This window comes from Mesoplodon densirostris, chromosome 10, assembly GCF_025265405.1.
Source record: "Mesoplodon densirostris isolate mMesDen1 chromosome 10, mMesDen1 primary haplotype, whole genome shotgun sequence".
NCBI classification, from domain to species: Eukaryota; Metazoa; Chordata; class Mammalia; order Artiodactyla; family Ziphiidae; genus Mesoplodon; species Mesoplodon densirostris.
Genome location: NC_082670.1, coordinates 40513758 through 40527305, shown reverse-complemented (window position 1 = coordinate 40527305; position 13548 = coordinate 40513758). Strand labels below are relative to the sequence as shown.

Sequence of the window (13548 nt, the reverse complement as noted above, 5' to 3'; positions counted from 1 at the left end):
CGGGGCCCGCGCTGGAGCAGGCGGGGCCCGCGCCATGTTGAGAAGGTCGTTCTTAACCGCCATGTTGAGAAGGTCTGCACCGCCCTATGGGCGGGCCATGATGAGGAGGTCAGAATCAACCTCCAAGGCTGCCATGTTGGGGAGGTCTGGGGGTTATTGGCGTTTTGTTTTTGTTTTCCTTTTTTCTTTCCCACCTTGCTCAGTCCTTCTCGTCTGTAAGAGCAAGTGGTGTTTACCTCTGAATCCTCCTCCCCTTGCACAGTCCCTGGTACGTGGTAGGCACTCGATAAAGTCACGTTGATTTGATGGATGAATTACTTAATGGTAAGAAAATATTGCCTGCCATATCAGTAAACTAGGGATCTAGCCACCACGTTACAGTCACCCCAATGATGAGCCCTGAGGGAACTCAAGAAGGAAACAAGGGATGCCCGCCATCTAGCAGCCACTCCCCACAGTGCAGCTTGAGGAAACTGGATGAGAAAACACAGGATACTGGCCCCAGATAGCTGAGGTGCATGTGAAAGAATGGTTTAAGTGAGCCCAGACTCTTGCATCTTTCCATACATAGAAAAGTGCTAAATTCCTTAACTTGAGTTATCTGGTTTTCTTTTATTGACAGCTATCTTTTGTTCCAACTACCTGGTGTTATTGCAAAAACTCCTATATATCCTGACTGCCCCTCTTCCCCGTCGGAACCGTTTTCTCAGTGTTATCTGAGAGGCTCTCTCCCGGGCTTGAAGTCCTAAGAATGTCTGCTGAATAAAACATAACTCTCAACTTTTAAGTTGTGCATTTTAGTCGACAATGGTGAAAGACAAGCACTGCCGAGAGCGGGGAGATGGAATCCTTTGCCTCTCTTTGCGCTTGGGGACCAATGCGTTCAGGGAAGGGCTTTGTTTGGGTTGTGGCATAGACCCCAGGCATGCTCTGGGACCTGGTCTGAACTAAGGTCATGGTCGGCAGGCCTCTGTGTTTTCCTGGCTGTTCACTCATTGACATTGAGCCCCAAGGGGCTGCAGGGCCTGCCCTTGGCCAGATGCTGGCAGGAAAGGATCTCCCGCCAGAGGAGGACACTGCATCCCATCGTGGGGGCAGAAGAGGCAAATGCCCTTGGGCTCCCCTTGGGCTCTTAGGGGCAGTTTGAGCCTGTGCGAGGAGGCCGTGTGGCCGGATGGTGGGATTTTCTTAGGGAGAGATCGGTAGGAGAAGACCCCAAGACGTAGTCTTGTGTCACCTGTGGATTTAGGTAGGGTTGTTTTTTTTTTTTTGCGGTACGCGGGCCTCTCACTGTTGTGGCCTCTCCCATTGCGGAGCACAGGCTCTGGACGCGTAGGCTCAGCGGCCATGGCTCACGGGCCTAGCCGCTCCGCGGCATGTGGGATCTTCCCGGACCGGGGCACGAACCTGTGTCCCCTGCATCGGCAGGCGGACTCTCAACCACTGCGCCACCAGGGAAGCCCAAGTAGGGGGTTCTTGAATCCAAACTCCACCACTATTAGACGTGCGATCATATCCAACTAACATTTCTAGCCTGTTGGCCAGTAAACCTCATAGGATTGCTGTGAGGATTAGAAGAGGTAATTTGTATAAGGTGCTCAGGACACATGCTCCATAGTGTTTGCACTTAACCCATTTGTGTGCACCGTCAGTGCTGTGTAGAACCTCCCACCCGACAGAGAAACCCCTAAGGAAAGCATGGGGAGTGGTGACAAATGGAAGTAATACTGTGGTCTTCGCTCTGCCTCCCACTCCCTCTTTGTATTCCTTCCACATCGATCATCAACTGCCTTTCCCAAACACTTATTGCTGGTCTCATAAGTCCCATTCTCTTTCTAACCCTCCAATTCAGTTCTCGCCTTCCCCCAATCTCGCCTCCTCCCCTATGGTCCCGTTGCCCACCCCCACCTTGTCTCCCCACCCTGGGTCCCTGGACAAGGCACCTCTGCCAGCATTTGCATTCCTGCCACTTGCTCTATCACGGAGCATTTATCACTGGCCACATTACGGGGGAAATGACAACCTCCGCTTGGTCAGGCTTCCGAGTTAGCCTCGCCATCTCCCCCGACTTAGCTGCTCCCATGTGGTGCAATTTCTCTCACCAAGTGTTGTTTTCCTTTTCTCTGCCTGTGTTTGCATGGAATACCATGAATTTGATATAGTGATTGCCTAACACATATACCACATAATAGTATTTTCTTTCTTTCTGAAGCACTGTTTGCATGACAAATGAGTTGGTAACATTTGTGCTTCTCCTTGCAGCTGTGCAGTTCAATATATAAAGAATGAGCCTTTCAGCATCAATACTGGCCCCATGTATTCTAAGACGGCTTGAAACTGATGCTTAAACAAAGCTAGCGTTACAGCATTTCGCAGAGTTACAGTCTATTTCCACACAGTGGATCTCGGACGATTTAAAAAAATACCAAAACGGGGCCACCCCTGGGGTGGTCCCCAGTGTGGGCTTTGTCAGCTTTCCTTGTGTTTGGGGTCCTGGCTGCTGCTACATACACCCAAGGACAAATGACCCCCAGCCCTCCCCCAGCCCCACCCGAACCCCGTTGTCTTCCCTTCAGCCTCGAACCCATCATGTTTGCAGCAGTGCCTTTCCTCGCCCCATCCCCCAGCGCTCCACCTCTGCCTCGCTGGGTCTAGCAGGCCTTTGGGGTAATGTGCCACCACTTACAGCATATTTGCCAGTCATGCTTCCCTTCCCCATCCCTCCAAGAAGAAGCCTCACAATCTGTTTGGAAAATCCAGTCAGAAAAAACCTCATGAGGGACCTCCCTGGCAGTCCAGTGGTTAAGATTCCGCTCTTCCACTGCAGGGGGCGCGGGTTTGATCCCTGATCAGGCAACTAAGATTCCTCATGCCGCACGCCGCAGCCAAAAAATTTTAAAAATTAAAAATAAGAAAATCAGAAAAAAGGAAAATTTTAAAAAAAGAAAAGAAAAAAACCTCATTAAAAAAAAAAAAAAGAATAAAACCTCATGAGTCAATCATTCCTCCCAGGTCTCGGGCCTCTACATTTTCCTCCTGAACTCCCCGATCCAGTCCACCCCTTCCCTGGATTGATAACCCTTCAGGGTCCTCCATCAACATTCTCCACCCTCAAAGCACTTTTACCAGCTTCAGTGAAGTCAGTTTGTTGCCCATCAGCTTTTTTTTTTTTTTGCGGTACACGGGCCTCTCACTGTTGTGGCCTCTCCCGTTGCGGAGCACAGGCTCCGGACGCACAGGCTCAGCGGCCATGGCTCATGGGCCCAGCAGCTCCGTGGCACGTGGGATCTTCCTAGACCGGGGCACGAACCCGTGTGCCCTGCATCGGCCGGCGGACTCTCAACCACTGCGCCACCAGGGAAGCCCCGCCCATCAGCTTTTATCCATGTGACCATCCCCACACTTCCGACACTGACCCTTAGGTCTTCCCCTCTGAAGGGCTCCATCTTAGTGCCTCTTTGCCACCATTGCCTGTGTCCTGTTGGGAGCTGCCCACGGGGCCCCTTTGGGTCTTCTCAGATCTGCCTTTCTGTGTCTCTTCTAGTTCTGCCGCTGGGCCTGTCGAGTATGGGAACACACATTTCCAAGAAGAGGGCAGTATTGCAAAGTCAACGGCTGTCCTGTGTGCCCTCCTTTCTCATCACTTTGTTGTGGTTTTTTTTTTAAGGTGAGCACCTCAGGCGGCGGTTGGTCTTCCTGATTTCTTAAAGTCAAAAGAGGGAAAACAAGCTCCAATATCTAAATCTACTTCATAACCACATCCACACATTTAGTAGAGATGAGGGGCCGCTTGGAGGATGCTCTGGATTCCCAAGGGGCTGCCATGCTGCCTGCTGTCCTGCCGACCTCTCTCTGTCTCGGCAGAGCCTTATAATAATAACAGCCATAAATCTTTTAGTGGGTTCCTTTCACATTCTCTTCCTGCGAAAAGCCCTGCACACATTTATCAGGTCCTTAAAGATGCTCCAGACCATGGACTTGCCCTTGATCCACCTTGTCCCCGGCCTCGTGCATCTCTCTTGGCTATTCTGGGCTTCCTTCGAACCATAGCATGGGTGGCGTCACACCGTGGTGAGGGCACTGGGAGAGTATGGTTGGAAAGGGGGACGATGTAGGTGCAATTTTTGGCTCAGATTTGGACTGGAATGGCCCCAGCTCTGCCCAGCATCTTGCTGTCTCATCTCAGTACCCTGCCCTATCTCTCTAGGTCAATGAAGGGGCAAATAGAGTCACAGAAAAGTGTCAGAATGGGTTTATTGAGCAGTTATGTTACCTGCTTTTCATCAGCAGCTGAAAATTAAACAAAACTCTCACTCTTTTGGCCACTTTCACACCTTGATATCTGTGGGTAAGAGTTCCTTTAGAGGCATGGAATACATTCCCCAATGTCAATAATGAATTGTGTATGAAGAAAAATGTAATGCTTTCAGAACATTTTCTTTTGGGCTTTGTCCATGATTAGATTACACTAAATTATAGAGTACAGATATCAGGCAATTACTCTTTGCTTTTAAGTATTCAATTTCATGGCAAATCCACGTAGCTCAGTAATTATAAAATCACACCGACGTGGTTACCAAGAAAATACCTCATCATCTCCATCTTGTGAAACTAGGCTCAGGTTGCCCTATAATTACCCGTGGTCCTAAGTGTAAAAGTACATTCCAGATGAAAACGGGTAATCTGTAACTCTCTGTAATTGCCAGGTATCTGGAGAGACTCGTAGATTTTGCTGGATAAATCTCAGCCAGATGTTGAGAAGCCGCATCCTCGCCCCGCTGGTTCCTCTGGGCACTTTCCCTGTCTCTGATGCTGGCTGGGTCCTGGTCTAGGCATCCTCTAGCTTTAGTCAAGAGTGTGTCTCTCTTTACTTCTGTTTTGTGAAAACATGGTCATTTTCTCCTTGGCTCAGCTCAGAACCTCCCCAAGCTACCCCCCTGCCCCTGATCCAGTTTTAATTTCTTCCAGGGCTGTGCATGTCCTGTAAGCAGTCGAGTCTGCTGTCCTGGAAATGGAGGCGCTTATTGGAGAAAAAGAATTATTTGAGCCGATGATGAGATATCGAACCAGTGGCAGGAGGAGGAGGAAAACGAGAGAAGAAAGGGGCCGACATATCTAAACAGGCAGCCGGGGCGCTGTGCATGCAGAAGCAGGTGGTGGCTGGGTCCCCATTGTGGCTCATTACTGGGAAGAACTTCAGAGGCCACCGGGTGAGGGTGGGGGACAAGTCGGCTGCAGCGCTGAGCTTTGAACCGGGCTGTTCTGCGGAACCGACAGCATCCTCACGCTTCCTAGGTGCTGTGCTTGCTGAAGCAATTTCCACTGAAAAAGATGCAAACCATCCGGGGTGAAATCTCCTAGGTGTCTCATTTCCCTCCATAGCACCCATTTCAATCCTCAGAAGCTTCGGGAAAATTCCCCAGAGGATGCTGGGACCCCCCCCCCTCGCCCCAGAAATGGGCGCCCCCTGCTGGGGGTGGGGGAAGGTGGTCTCACTGTAGGGGCAGATCTCAGCAGAGGGCAAGGAAAAGACGCGAAATCTGTGTTTTCCACAAGGAAAGAGACAGTGAACATTTTATTTTTTTGCTTCTTGGAGAGCGTTACTGATAACGGAGGAACTTGGTGAACTCGGAAGGGCGAGGAGGAGTTCTGGATCCAGTTCCTCCAATCGCACGCTTTATAGCTAGATTCCTGTGGCTTTTCCTCCCTTCACGTGCCCTGCTGCAACCCTCTCTCCCCGTTTATTAGCGGGTGTCTGGGCAGCATCTCCCGGGATCCGGCAGCTGTGCTTGGGTTGATCAGTACGTGCACTGGAAACTGTGTGAACATGCTGTGTGCAGGCTCTGGGTCCCGTGTAAGCTTCCTCGAGGGGCATTCAGAGCACCCCAAGCAAGGGTCCTTTTTAAGGGCTGAAGTCGTCTTGTTCTGACTGTTATCCACGGCTAAGCCCTTGAAGTGGCTGGGGCGGGTGGAGATACGGAATGGGCACTGTCGTCTAATTGTTGGTAACCTATGGATGGAGCTTGGGTTCCTAAATGGCCCCAGTTTATAAATAAATGAACAGTCATTAGCGTAAAATTAAATTAGAATGAAATTTCCCATCAAGTTTTGTTTAGAACGCAGAAATAAATGGGTTGGCTGTGTAAGTTTGCCATAGATGCTGGAGCATGTAGTCACAAGGTGATAATAATAATAGTAATGTGCTTTTTGCTGGTGCCTCCGTCCCCAGATCTCAAGGCAGATATTACCACCTTGCTTTTGCAAAGGCTCATTGAGGTTAAAGGGCTAGCTGGAAGTTACCCAGCAAGGGGTTGAGCGCAGAGGCCTTAAAAGGCTCTGGTCCATTAGACCTCGAGTCAGTAAACAGAAAATGGACCAGGATTCAGGAGGCCTGAGCTCCTGTGCTTGCTCTGCCACTGACTCAGCACATGGGCAAAAGATGCCATCTCTCCGGGACTCAGTTTCCTTACCTAGAACGGAAGGGCCAGCGCAAATCTTCCGATTCCGTGGGTCTCAATTAATATTTGCACACAGAACTTACAAAAGGCACATGCTTTGCTAATATACGCACCATTTATGGCCAAACTCTCTCTGAGCTTTATTATTTCCCCCTTTATGGCATGACCTGACTCTGACCTTTGGAAATTAAAATATTAAATAAAAGAGTCATTTCTGTATATTTCATGATTTATTTGCTGGAGGGGGATTTGCTTGGGAGAGGGTGTTTTCCTTCCAAGCCCAGCAGATGGGCCGTGCACATGGGCTCCCGGGGCCTCCCGGGGGGGTGGGGGGAATCCGAGTTCCATCCAGCTTCTCCCCCAGGTGACCTGTCACTTGGCTGCTGGAGAAAAGCAAAGGAAATTTGCAGCTCAGAAGTGTCATCAGGTCCATCTGTGAAACCACCTTCTAAACCTGCCTGCAGGTCTGAGGAACGTGGGGAGGTCTGGCCAGACTCTCCCTCTAGCTTTTTCCATAGCCTGAGGCTAGTAATTTAACCTCTCAGTTCCTCCGCCCCAAACATTTTCCCCTGGCCTTTCTCCTCTCCTCCTGTGGACTAGGAGAAGAAATTGGTGGCTGTTTGTCACATAAGACCTAGCTTTGCACAAGTAACTCAGGCCAACCTTGACCCGGGGAAGGCCAAATGGGGCTCAGGACTTCGATTTGCAGAATGGATGGGGGAAAAAGAAATGCAGGCTTTTGTGGCCAGACTGCGCCAGGGTTTCCATTTGAGTCACCAACCAGCCTCAGTGGCGTTTGGAGAGGGAAGGAACAGATCTGTGCAGGGGGAGGGGTCGGGGTTGCTGTCATTTGTGGTCCTCTGCCAGAAAGGCCTTAGGGAAAGGGGTCTGAGCCCTGGAGGCAGGGCCTGGAGATGCCACTGGCTGGGGAATTGGGCCTCCCCAACCACCAGCAGCCATCCGAGGCCCGCCCCCTCGCCTCCTCCCCGTACCCCCACCAAATCTGTGATTAGGCTCCCCTCGGAGATGGGGTAGGGTGTGGAAGCTTGTGGCAGAAGGCAGCTCCAGGTTCTCAAGAGCAAAGCAGAAAAACAAATCACAGCCCCCAAACCCTACTTGGCTACGCTGCAGGAATATGAACCCGGAGGCGCCCTGGCTCCGCTTACCGTTCTGGCTGGACAGCAACACCTCACGCAGCAGACCTTTCAGGGTGGCCCAGTACTTTTCCAGCTGCCTGGAGTTCATCCTCATGCCAATTTCCACGGGAGCAGTCAGCTGTGAAATAAGGCAGAGTTAACAGGAAGGCAGAGTGCGCCGTTGACCCCTGGGTGCCCTACAGGTGGTTGGAGGGACCGCGGGGGAGCCGTGCCACTCTTCCAGATCCTCTGGGGTCCTCTGGGAATTCTGGCCCCTCTCCCCAATTCTCTCCTGGGGGCTGGATCCTGGAAGTTGCTGAGACCAGCAGGGAGGGAGGAGGATCAACCAGCCTCACCCTGGTGGGGGAAGCTGGGATCAGAGAAGGAAAGTCCCCTCCCCTTCTCCTGAATGATAATAGCTAACACGTGGGAGTGTACCAGGTGCCAGGTGTCACTCTAAATGCTTTCCATAGGTTAAGCCTCTCAATGACCCTATGATGTAGAGACACTAATGGGGATTAGTATACCCATTTTGCAGATGAGGCAACTGAGGACAAAGAGGTCAAGTAACTTGCTCAAGGCCACACAGGTACTAAATAGCAGAGGGAGAAGTGCACCCAGAGGGCCTGGCTCCAGGGTCCATTCCCGGGACCCATAGGCTACGCTTTCTCTAGCACCTTGGGGACACACGTGAGACCGTGGAGGAGCTGTCTGGAGGCTCTCCACCAAGAGAGGTTGTTGGGGCAGAGCAAGGGGCACCAACTTATCTCCCCCCCTCAGAGCTTCCTGGTTCAATGGTCTCGCTGCACAAGCCAAGAACCCCTGACTCTCCAGAGACCCACGATGGAGGAGTCCCAGGCCTGCTCCCCCACCTCCCACCCGACACACCGGGGATGGGAAATGGACTCAGGAGGCCTGAAGGACAACCTTAGGGGCGGCTCTGCAGGCTGGCGGTTCCAGCCCTGCCTGTGCTGTTCCCTTGCTGTGGGAATGGTTTCCTTACTTTTATTTTTTATTTTTTAATTTTAATTTTTTAATTCTTTTTGCGGTACGCGGGCCTCTCACTGCTGTGGCCTCTCCCATTGCGGAGCACAGGCTCCGGACGCACAGGCTCAGTGGCCGTGGCTCACGGGCCCAGCCGCTCCGTGGCATGCAGGATCCTCCCGGACTGGGGCACGAACCCGTGTCCCCTGCATCGGCAGGCAGACTCTCAACCACTGCGCCACCAGGGAAGCCCCAGTTTCCTTACTTTTAAAATGAAGAGGCTGGACTGGATGACCCAGAAAGGACCTCCTGGCCTGCATGTCATGGTTCTAAGGATAAGGAGAGGGGACAAGAGGTATCCACCCCAAGCCTCCTGAGATGTTACATCGGATATAACCTGTACCGTGGGAACCTCAGAGTCAGTGCCATAAACTCTGTTTCAGGTGCCTTTCGAGGGCAGTTCTGAGTGAGCTCCCCCTTTGCCAGGCGGATGACTCCCTCCCAGGCTCCCTCCTCTAGAACCCAGGGAGCATGCGGGAAGGAAAGGAGTGCCCCCCCTTCCTCCGCTGCAGTGACAGCACAGAGGTCACACTCTGTGCCACATGTGTGACCTCACTGTCTGTGGACAGCATGCTGTGGGGACCCAAGGGGGTGCAAAGATCACTGGCCAGTGTTCACTGGGAGGCAGGAGGTGTGGAGTCCAGCTCTGTTCTGCCTTGACCACTGCGTGACCTTGGCAAGGCCCCCACTCTCTCTAGATATCAGTCTGCCAGTCTGCCCCACCCCCTTCCAGACCCCTTTACAGGAAAGTGTTCCACACTCAGTCCTGGGACTTCTTCTCTCTCCATCCACCCACCACCCCCACAAGGATCTCGCCTTGTCCTGGCTTGAAATTCTATATAATCGCTGATGACTCCCACATTTATGTCTCCAGCCCCAACCTTTCCTAAAGTCCAGACTTGCATATCTACCTGCCGGTGCAACATCTCCATCTGGGTGCCCAACAGGCATCTCACAGTTCACAGGTCCAGTCTGACCTCCTGATCTTCCTGCCAACCTGAGCCAACCACAGGCTTCACCAGCTCAGTAAGTGGCAAATCCTTCCTTCTAGGTGTTCCAGCCAAAAGCCTTGAGGTCAGTTTTTACTTTTCTCTTTCTTCACATCCTATATCCATTCTTTTAGCAAATCCTGTGGGCTTGTGCCTCCAAAATATTTCCAGAGTCTGACCACTTTGCTCTGCCTCCCCCATGACCACCCGGGGCTGAAGCGCTCTCTCTCTCTCTCCTTCCCCCTCTCCTCTCCCTCCCTCCTTCTCCCGCTCTCCTCTGGGCCCACTCCTGCCTCAGGGCCTTTGCACTGGCTGTTTCTTCTGCCTGGAAAGCTCTTCCCCCAGATATCCTTATGGTTCACTCCCTCCCTCTCTTCAGGTCTTTGCACAAACACCAATCTACTCACGACACCTGCTCTGATCACCCTATTTAAAATTACCACCCACCCCATCTCCTTTCCCTGTTTTATTTTCCTCCACATCACCTATCCCCACGCGACCTACTGTAAAGTTTGCTTATTTACCCTGTTTGCGGTCTGTTGCTGATGCTTCCAGTACCTTGTTTCTGTTCTCCCTGGGAGTATGAGCTCCATGAGGGCAGAGGATTTATCTGTTTTGTTTGACACTCTATCCCCAGTGCCCAGAAGCGTGCCTTGCACGTAACGGAGGCTTAGTAAGTGTTCTCCGTCTGAATAAATGAGTCTGTGAAATTAAAGAGTCCTACTAGACAAACTCAAGGCTCTCTCCAGCCCTGACAATCTGTGCATCCTCATTGGGTGCTCAAGACCCTGGACCCTGGGTCCTGACACAGTAGCTGTCTCCCGGCTCCAGTCTAGGGCAGGAAACGGCACCCCCGTCGCCTCTCCCTGAGGACCACAGCTGCCTTCTGAGCGGCCTCCTGCCTCCACTCCTGCCGCCCCCGTTCTTTCTGAGTCGGAGCAGATGACCTCCCTGCTCTGAACCCCCAACAGCCTCCCAGGCATCTTGCCTTGCCCACCAGGCCCTGCTGGCCTCTTGACCTCTCTCAGCACTCCCTGGGCCTCGAGGGCCTCCGACCCACCAGGGGCTTCCTGAGCCGGGCCTTTGCACTCCCTGCTCCTTCTTCTGGGACGTTCCTTCTCAGCTCTTTGCATGGGTGGCTCCTCCTGATGCTTCAGGCTTCAAATCAAATGTCACCTCCTCTGAGAGGCCTTCCCTCCACTCCCGCAGCCAAAGCAGTGCCCCCAGCCCCACCATCACTCTCTACTCTACCTCCTTATTTGGTGCCTAAAACGGTTTATTGTCTCATCTTTGGTATCTGTTTCTCCCTCCTAGGATGGAGCTTGTTGCCTCAGTGTCTGGTTCACAGAACATTCTGTGGTGGCTGGGGACCATCCCCCTACTGGGTTTCTCTGCATTGCCCCCCTGTCTGCTCGCCTTGGTAACTTCCTTTCTTCTTCCTCCGAGGGCTCTGCGGGGTCCAGTGGGCCCACCTCCTCTGCTGTACACTCAGGGATTTCTTTTGCCCTTCGTACTGCTCCTTTGCCTAGGGGTCGAGCACAAAACAGTACAAAACTCACCCTCCCTCAACCACCCATATGGCCCCTTGGAGTCTCTACCCAGAGTGCTAAGTGGCCGGAGCTCCCGCTCAGGCCGAAAGAACCCCTTTTCCCAGGCACCTCTCACAGGGTGTCTCAGACACCCAGCAGCTTGACAATGGCCCTCGATTTGCCCAGCAACAAGTCAACACGAAGAGGAATCCGTTCCTTTGTAGTTCAAACATTACACCCAGGTTGTTACTGTTAATTAAGTTAAAATGCTGAAAATAATGGCCACCCTTCTTGCGTATTAAGTGTGAAAATGTGTTTTTCTTAGCAAAGAGCCTGTAAAAGAGATGGTGAGGGCGCCGTGGGGTGGCCCCGAAACTGGAGTCCCTGGGAGGTGATTTATGAGGCAAGACAGGGAGATGAATTATGGAGGAAGGAGTTTGCAGCTTCTTCATAAAAATGCCAGTGCCTGGCAATTATGAGGAGGAAAACCACAGAGCAGATTAATGCCAAGTGTCCTTTGGTTGCCATTTTGCCAGTTCGTGTAATACTGAGTTTGACTCTTTCTGTCCAGCCCCACATCTTGCCGGGCATCCTGCTTGCTAGGTCCCTGAGCACTGAGATCAGATATACCCCCATTCCTTTGGTTTCTCTGAGGACACTCTGGGGGTTCAGCTCTGGGCCTGCCCTGGGACATGGTGATTCTGGAACAGCTGGTAATCTTTCCTGCAGAGGGAGCCAAGTGGTGGACGAAGGTAGGTTTAGGGGATCCTCTGTATCTCCTCCATCACTTTTCATGTCCACCCCGAAGAAGGGGAGCTGGGTCCAGCCTGGCCTCTGTAAAGGATGCTGTTCACTGGATGTGTGGAAACCTACCCCAGGACAGAGCACGTTGCTACAGAGGCTGTGCCTCAGGGCCACGTGACCTCCCAGAGAACTGACTCAGTCATGGATCGCTGTTGGAGCCTTGGTCTCAGACACGTGGGACATGAACGTCCATTACTTCATCCCACTTAAAGAGAAACAGGGAATTCCCTGGTGGTCCAGTGGTTAGGACTCTGTGCTCTCACTGCTGAGGGCCCGGGTTCAATCCCTGGTTGGGGACCTAAAATCCCACAAGCCGTGTAGTGCGGCCAAAAAAAGAAAGAGAGAAACAAAGGTGGCGAGACACTCAGAACCCCTTGATGTCTAAAGTAAAAGGCCCAGGGAGGCAGGTCCAGCAGCCCAGTTTTCCTTAGGCTCCGCTGCCTGAGTTCCATTAAGCCTGCCCTGTTTTCTTCTGGGCTCTAAAGAGAAGGAGGCTTTGGCCACCACTCCCTGGAAAGGCACCTTCTTTCCTGCTCAGACATTTGCACCCACCTGTTCCCCATCCTTCTCTCTCGAGGCCCTCAGCTCAGGTTCCCCTCTTCCGCACCAGCCCACCATGTTTTCTCCTGCCCTGAACTCAGCGCATACCAGCAGCATTACTTACTGGACAATTAATCACGTCCTGCCTTGTGACATCTCCCTTTTGTTTTCTGTTATTAGTGAATCTTTCATATGTTTGTGTCTTGGCTCCCGAGCCAGCTCCCTGAAGACGGGAGGTTCTGAGATTTCCTTGCGTGTCTGGCCTCTCACCCGGGGTGGCCCTTTGTGCTGCAGAGATGCTCCACAAATATTTATTGGCTTGTTAATTGAAAACTTCCCCTGAAGGATGGGCAGGGGTGGGAAAAGATGTCGCCCGTAGGAGCCACTGATACCTTTGTGGCACTAGTGTAAGAGTGGAAGTGGCCGTGGGGACGGCTGGGGTCTGGGGTTATCTGGGGTCCTGGTTTTGCATATTCGCCTCAGTGTCCCTGGCATAGCTGATTAAACGTGGGTTTACTGAAGGGACACTTATGCCTCAGAGAAACTAATGTGACTTCAGTGCTGAGCAGGGCTGTGGGTCAACTCGGCCACACTGGGGAGGCGGGCACCCTGGGAATATCTTACCTGCATCCTCTGGACTTCGCCGTAGGTGAAGATGGGAATGTAGGCTTCCGTCTGGGAAGCCAGCATGGTGGCTGCATGCACCACCAGCAGAAAGGCCACGGTCTCGCGGGACAGCATCCTGGAGCTGGACGAAAACAGGGAGCTCCTGTCACCAGTGTAGGGTACAGGGACACGCTGCTGCGTTAGAGGCAGGAGCCCTCAGCTCTGGTCCATGGCCCACCTGGAGCTGTGTGATCTTGAGCAAGCCACTTACCCTGTCTGGACTTGGGTCTGGTGTGGGGCTGTACCAGAGGAACTCAGAGCCCCGTCTCTGCCCTAAGCACCTGGGAGAGGCTGCCCTGCCCCCTGCACACACCGGGGAAGAATCATTCCACTTGGCCCTTCCCTTTGTTACTGACGAGGTCTCCTGGGGTCAGCTGGGCTA

General features: G+C 52.5%; 1 protein-coding gene across 1 annotated transcript; it reads right to left on the bottom strand.

The window, feature by feature from the left end:
* Positions 1-199: 199 nt before the first annotated feature.
* Positions 200-13241, bottom strand: MLN (motilin). Its single transcript, XM_060111456.1, is given in 5 exon segments — positions 200-213; positions 7625-7733; positions 11040-11107; positions 11110-11152; positions 13125-13241. Coding segments are annotated over 5 exon segments (351 nt in total).
* Positions 13242-13548: the final 307 nt, after the last annotated feature.